The sequence below is a fragment of the Salmo salar genome, chromosome 16 (assembly GCF_965601325.2).
Source record: "Salmo salar chromosome 16, fSalSal1, whole genome shotgun sequence".
NCBI lineage: Eukaryota > Metazoa > Chordata > Actinopteri > Salmoniformes > Salmonidae > Salmo > Salmo salar.
The window spans coordinates 97,752,501-97,760,354 of NC_138306.1; the positions used below are offsets into that span (position 1 = coordinate 97,752,501).

General features: G+C 43.0%; 1 protein-coding gene across 1 annotated transcript in view; it reads right to left on the minus strand.

Moving 5' to 3' along the window:
• The window catches only part of slc15a1 (solute carrier family 15 member 1), a 50,998-nt gene extending 44,222 nt beyond the window's left edge, over window positions 1–6,776 (minus strand). Inside the window, 2 exon segments of the mRNA NM_001146682.1 lie at window positions 6,071–6,099; window positions 6,690–6,776. Of these exon segments, the coding sequence (NP_001140154.1) occupies window positions 6,071–6,099; window positions 6,690–6,696 (36 nt within the window). The 5' untranslated portion in view covers window positions 6,697–6,776.
• Between the last annotated feature and the right edge of the window lie 1,078 nt (window positions 6,777–7,854).

Below are 7,854 nucleotides of genomic sequence, written 5' to 3' on the forward strand. Positions count from 1 at the left end.
TAACTAAATGCTTGTGTTTCTAGCTCCAACAGTGCAGTAATATCTAACTAAATGCTTGTGTTCCCAGCTCCAACAGTGCAGTAATATCTAACTAAATGCTTGTGTTTCTAGCACCAACAGTACAGTAATATCTAACTAAATGCTTGTGTTCCCAGCTCCAACAGTGCAGTAATATCTAACTAAATGCTTGTGTTTCTAGCTCCAACAGTAATATCTAACTAAATGCTTGTGTTCCCAGCTCCAACAGTGATATCTAACTAAATGCTTGTGTTTCTAGCTCCAACAGTGCAGTAATATCTAACTAAATGCTTGTGTTTCTAGCTCCAACAGTGCAGTAGTATCTAACTAAATGCTTGTGTTCCCAGCTCCAACAGTGCAGTAATATCTAACTAAATGCTTGTGTTTCTAGCTCCAACAGTGCAGTAGTATCTAACTAAATGCTTGTGTTTCTAGCTCCAACAGTGCAGTAATATCTAACAATACACAACAACACCACCATGGAATGGAATTAAATGGAATTAAAAATATATATACATATTAGGACCAGCAATGTCGGAGTGGCATTGACTAAAAATACAGTAAAATAGAATACAGTAAAATAGAATACAGTAAAATAGAATACAGTATATATGTATGAGATGAGTAAAGCAGTAGAATAGAATACAGTAGAATAGAATACAGTAGATACATATGAGATGAGTAAAATACAGTAGAATAGAATACAGTAGATACATATGAGATGAGTAAAACAGTAGAATAGAATACAGTAGAATAGAATACAGTAGATACATATGAGATGAGTAAAATACAGTAGAATAGAATACAATAGATACATATGAGATGAGTAAAGCAGTAGAATAGAATATAGTAAAATAAAATACAGTAAAATAGAATACAGTAGATACATATGAGATGAGTAAAACAGTAGAATAGAATACAGTAAAATAAAATACAGTAAAATAGAATACAGTAGATACATATGAGATGAGTAAAGCAGTAGAATAGAATACAGTAAAATAAAATACAGTAAAATAGAATACAGTAGATACATATGAGATGAGTAAAGCAGTAGAATAGAATACAGTAGAATAGAATACAGTAAAATAGAATACAGTAGAATAGAATACAGTAGATACATATGAGATGAGTAAAGCAGTAAAATAGAATACAGTAGTATAGAATACAGTAGAATAGAATACAGTAAAATAGAATACTGTAGAATAGAATACAGTAGATACATATGAGATGAGTAAAGCAGTAGAATAGAATACAGTAGAATAGAATACAGTAGAATAGAATACAGTAAAATAGAATACAGTAGAATAGAATACAGTAGATACATATGAGATGAGTAAAACAGTAGAATAGAATACAGTAAAATAGAATACAGTAGAATAGAATACAATAGAATAGAATACAGTAGAATAGAATACAGTAGATACATATGAGATGAGTAAAGCAGTAGAATAGAATACAGTAGATACATATGAGATGAGTAAAGCAGTAGAATAGAATACAGTAAAATAGAATACATTAGAATAGAATACAGTAAAATAGAATACAGTAGAATAGAATACAGTAGATACATATGAGATGAGTAAAATACAGTAGAATAGAATACAGTAGATACATATGAGATGAGTAAAGCAGTAGAATAGAATACAGTAGATACATATGAGATGAGAAAAGCAGTAGAATAGAATACAGTAAAATAGAATACAGTAGAATAGAATACAGTAGAATAGAATACAGTATATACATATGAGATGAGTAAAGCAGAATGTAAACATTATTAAAGTGACCAGTGTTCCATTATTAAAGCGGCCAGTGATTCCAAGTCTATGTATATCGGGCAACAGCCACTAAGGTGCAGGGTTGAGTAACTGGGTGGTAGCTGGCTAGTGATGGCTGTTTAACAGTCTGATGGCCTGGAGATAGAAGCTGTTTACCAGTCTGATGGCCTGGAGATAGAAGCTGTTTTTCAGTCTGATGGCCTTGAGATAGAAGCTGTTTTTCAGTCTGATGGTCTGGAGATAGAAGCTGTTTATCAGTCTCTTGGTTCCAGCTTTGATGCACCTGTACTGACGTCGCCTTCTGGATGTTAGCGGGGTGAACAGGCAGTGGCTCGGGTGGTTGTTGTCCTTGATGATCTTTTTGGCCTTCCTGCGACATCGGGTGGTGTAGGTGTCCTGGAGGGCAGGTAGTTTGCCCCCGGTGATGCGTTGTGCAGACCTCACTACCCTCTGGAGAGCCTTCCAGTTATGGGCGGAGCAGCTGCCGTACCAGGCGGTGATACAGCCCGACAGGATGCTCTTGATTGTGCACCTGTAAAAGTTTGTGATGGTTTTAGGTGCCAAGCCACATTTCTTCAGGCTCCTGAGGTTGAAGAGGCGCTATCGGGCCTTCTTCACTACGCTGTCTGTGTGGGTGGACCATTTCAGATCGTCAGTGATGTGTACGCCGAAGAACTTAAAACTTTCTACCTTCTCCACTACTGTCCCTTCGATGTGGATAGGGGGGGTGCTCCCTCTGCTGTTTCCTGAAGTCCACAATCATCTCCTTTGTTTTGTTGACGTTGAGTGAGAGGTTGCTTTCCTGACACCACACTCCCAGAGCCCTCACATCCTCCCTGTAGGCCGTCTCGTCATCATTGGTAATCAAGCCCACTACTGTTGTGTCATCTGCAAACTTGACGATTGAGTTGGAGGTGTGCGTGGCCACGCAGTCATGGATGAACAGGAAGTACAGGAGGGGGCTGAGCACGCACCCTTGTTGGGCCCCAGTGTTGAGGGTCAGCAAAGTGGAGGTGATGTTTCCTACCTTCACCACCTGGGGGCGGCCCGTCAGGAAGTCCAGGACCCAGTTGCACAGGGCGGGGTTCAGACCCAGGGCCCCTTAATGATGAGCTTGGAGGGTACTATGGTGTTGAATGCTGAGCTATAGTCAATGAACAGCATTCTTACATAGGTATTCCTCTTGTCCAGATGGGACAGGGCAGTGTGCAGTGTGATGGCGATTGCATCGTCTGTGGATCTGTTGGGGCGGTAAGCAAATTGTAATGGGTCTAGGGTGTCAGGTAAGGTGGAGGTGATATGATCCTTAATTAGTCTCTCAAAGCACTTCATGATGACAGGAGTGAGTGCTACAGGGCGATAGTCATTTAGTTCAGTTACCTTTGCTTTCTTGGGTACAGGAACAATGGTAGCCATCTTGAAACAAGTGGGGACAGCAGACTGGGATAGGGAGAGATTGAATATGTCCGTAAACACTCCAGCCAGCTGGTCTGGTCATGATCTGAGGACGCGGTCATGATCTGAGGACGCCGTCTGGGCCGGCAGCCTTGCGAGGGTTAACACGTTTAAATGTCTTACTCACGGCGGCCACTGAGAAGGAGAGGGGAGGCCCGCAGTCCTTGGTAGCGGGCCACGTCAGTGGCACTGTGTTATCCTCAAAACGGGTGAAGAAGGTGTTTAGTTTGTCTGGAAGCGAGACGTCGGTGTCCGTGACGTGACTGGTTTTCCCTTTGTAATCCGTGATTGTCTGTAGACCCTGCCACATACCTCTTGTGTCTGAGCCGTTGAATTGCGACTCCACCTTGTCACAAATTCTTATTTACAATGACGGCCTAGGAACAGTGGGTTAACTGCCTTGTTCAGGGGCAGAACGACAGATTTTTACCTTGTCAGCTCGGGGATTCGATCTAGCAACCTTTCAGTTACTAGTCCAACGCTCTAACCACTAGGCTTCCTGCTGGTTACTGGCCCAACGCTCCAACCACTAGGCTACCTGCTGGTTACTGGCCCAACGCTCCAACCACTAGGCTACCTGCCGCCCCAAAGGTTAGTCTCATTGAGATTCAAACAGCTCTTTTCAAGAGAGACCTGGCCGAAATAGCAGCAAGTGTTATACAAAGAAACATTTCCAAGATAAAATACTACGGTGTAAAAAAACATCAGTTTACACACGGAGCAGGCAAGACGTACGGCGGAGGTGTACTGCATACGGAGCAAGCAAGACGTACGGCGGAGGTGTACTGCATACGGAGCAGGCAAGACGTACTGCGGAGGTGTACTGCATACGGAGCAGGCAAGACGTACTGCGGAGGTGTACTGCATATGGAGCAGGCAAGACGTACGGCGGAGGTGTACTGCATACGGAGCAGGCAAGACGTACGGCGGAGGTGTACTGCATACGGAGCAGGCAAGACGTCCTGCGGAGGTGTACTGCATACGGAGCAGGCAAGACGTACTGCGGAGGTGTACTGCATACGGAGCAGGCAAGACGTACTGCGGAGGTGTACTGCATACGGAGCAGGCAAGACGTACGGCGGAGGTGTACTGCATACGGAGCAGGCAAGACGTACGGCGGAGGTGTACTGCATACGGAGCAGGCAAGACGTCCTGCGGAGGTGTACTGCATACGGAGCAGGCAAGACGTACTGCGGAGGTGTACTGCATACGGAGCAGGCAAGACGTACTGCGGAGGTGTACTGCATACGGAGCAGGCAAGACGTACGGCGGAGGTGTACTGCATACGGAGCAGGCAAGACGTACGGCGGAGGTGTACTGCATACGGAGCAAGACGTACGGCGGAGGTGTACTGCATCGAGGGGATAAAGTATTGACAGCCCAACACTTCATTGGCCACTATGGTTTTTACCTTCAAGTCGTTCAAAGAGACAAACTGTTGGAATTTCATGTATATATTCATATGTATATACTGTATTCTATATAACTACTGCTGTCCACTTCATATGTATATACTGTATTCTATATAACTACTGCTGTCTACTTCATATGTATATACTGTATTCTAGTCGGAGGTGTACTGCATATGGAGCAGGCAAGACGTACGGCGGAGGTGTACTGCATACGGAGCAGGCAAGACGTACGGCGGAGGTGTACTGCATACGGAGCAAGCAAGACGTACGGCGGAGGTGTACTGCATACGGAGCAGGCAAGACGTACGGCGGAGGTGTACTGCATACGGAGCAGGCAAGACGTACTGCGGAGGTGTACTGCATACGGAGCAGGCAAGACGTACTGCGGAGGTGTACTGCATACGGAGCAGGCAAGACGTACTGCGGAGGTGTACTGCATACGGAGCAGGCAAGACGTACGGCGGAGGTGTACTGCATACGGAGCAGGCAAGACGTACGGCGGAGGTGTACTGCATACGGAGCAAGACGTACGGCGGAGGTGTACTGCATCGAGGGGATAAAGTATTGACAGCCCAACACTTCATTGGCCACTATCGTTTTTACCTTCAAGTCGTTCAAAGAGACAAACTGTTGGAATTTCATGTATATATTCATATGTATATACTGTATTCTATATAACTACTGCTGTCCACTTCATATGTATATACTGTATTCTATATAACTACTGCTGTCTACTTCATATGTATATACTGTATTCTAGTCCTGGTTCATCCTATATAACTACTGCTGTCCACACCTTTTCTATTCTTATACTGCCCATACTATATATACTCTCCATCCTATATAACTATATAATTGCTAGGTATTATAGCATTGTTGGAGCTAGAAACACAAGCATATTGCTGGGTATTACTGTTGGAGCTAGAAACACAAGCATATTGCTAGGTATTACTGTTGGAGCTAGAAACACAAGCATATTGCTGGGTATTACTGTTGGAGCCAGAAACACAAGCATATTGCTAGGTATTACTGTTGGAGCTAGAAACACAAGCATATTGCTAGGTATTACTGTACTGTTTGAGCTAGAAACACAAGCATATTGTTAGGTATTACTGTTGGAGCTAGAAACACAAGCATATTGCTAGGTATTACTGTTGGAGCTAGAAACACAAGCATATTGCTAGGTATTACTGTTGGAGCTAGAAACACAAGCATATTGCTAGGTATTACTGTTGGAGCCAGAAACACAAGCATATTGCTGGGTATTACTGTTGGAGCTAGAAACACAAGCATAATGCTAGGTATTACTGTTGGAGCCAGAAACACAAGCATATTGCTGGGTATTACTGTTGGAGCTAGAAACACAAGCATAATGCTAGGTCATGAAAGGTGTGGGGGTCTGGTTCTTACCTTTCTTTTGGACTTCTTCACATCGATGTCTTTGTCGGTCAGGGGAAAAGGTAATTCAGTGTTAGTCATTATCCAACATAATAAAGAGTTCATGACACAATCATGATGACGGTTCAGTGTTAAACTTATCAGAACGCCGAAGAAGAGTGTGTTTGGCAGCGACCACAGCTGCAAAAAAAGGTCTTTGTAGGGAGTTCATTATATAATATATAATGTATTGTATGAATCCTATACATTGAAATAATACAAAATGAATGTGGAAAAACTATATCTTGACACAATCACGCAAACTGATCAAACATCGAATCCAAAAATATCCTTCTTCAGTAACAGAAAAAAATATAATTAGCATTAAATTAGTAGAATTAACAGTTTAAAAATATTTTGATAATTTTTGCAAAGTAAATTATTATAAATAGCTCATTCTATGAAAATGGATTAAAAAAAAAAGTGCATTTCATGTTTATCCTGGTTTTATTGTTTTATTTTATTTTATTATTTATCTATTCTATGTTTATTGTTTATTTATTGTTTTATTATCAGAAACATTCAGAAAAAATTCCACAAAGATGCTGCGATCCTCCGGGAGATGATGGAGTTGTTATCTCCTCTCACCCACCTGTCATGGCTGCAGTGACTTGAGAAGACTCCTAGTCCTCTCTCTGTTCAATATCCTTCACAAGAGGAGTCACGGTCCAAGACAGTCCAGAAGGATTACGGTTAGTATATCAGGAAGTATCTCCCTCTGATCCCGAAGGAAGACTCTGCACGGGGCTTTTATAACCTGTCCCCAAGCAGAGTCCTCACCTCCCACAATGCACCTCCCACTGGACTGGTACAACACCTGTCCCCCAGCAGAGCCCTCACCTCCCACAATGCACCTCCCACTGGACTGGTACAACACCTGTCCCCAAGCAGAGTCCTCACCTCCCACAATGCACCTCCCACTGGACTGGTACAACACCTGTCCCCCAGCAGAGCCCTCACCTCCCACAATGCACCTCCCACTGGACTGTGCCCTGTCTTTATGGTGTCTTGTGCCACAACACCAGAGGAGAGGTGGGACAGGTGATATATGAGGACAGGGTCCAGGGGAGGAGAGATACAGGTACAGAACCTGTCCCCCAGCAGAGCCCTCACCTCACACAACACCAGAGGAGAGGTGGGACAGGTAAAATATGGGGACAGGGGCCAGGGGAGGAGAGATACAGGTACAGAACTATATTGAACAGAATCAGCTTTCTATCAGTAATTACTGTATGACTCAGGGATAATGATGAGAGTCCTCTCATATAGAGAGAGATAGTAGAGAGAGAGAGAGAGAGAGACATTTATAATAACATTTGATTTTAAGGAGAGACAGAGAGAGGAGAAAGACAAAGAGAGAGAGAGGAGAAAGAGAGAGAGAGAGGAGAAAGAGAAAGAGAGAGAGAGGAGAGACAGAGAGGAGAAAGAGAGAGACATCAGTACATTATATAACCCCTGGCTTCACTATTTAACCAGATAGACTAGTACAGTACAGTATATAACCCCTGGCTTCAGTATTTAACCAGATAGACTCGTACAGTACAGTATATAACCCCTGGCTTCACTATTTAACCAGATAGACTAGTACAGACATATATAACCCCTGGCTTCACAGATAGACAGTACAGTTTATAACCCCTGGCTTCACTATTTAACCAGATAGACTAGTACAGTACAGTATATAACCCCTGGCTTCACTATTTAACCAGATAGACTAGTACAGTACAGTATATAACCCCTGGCTTCACTATTTAACC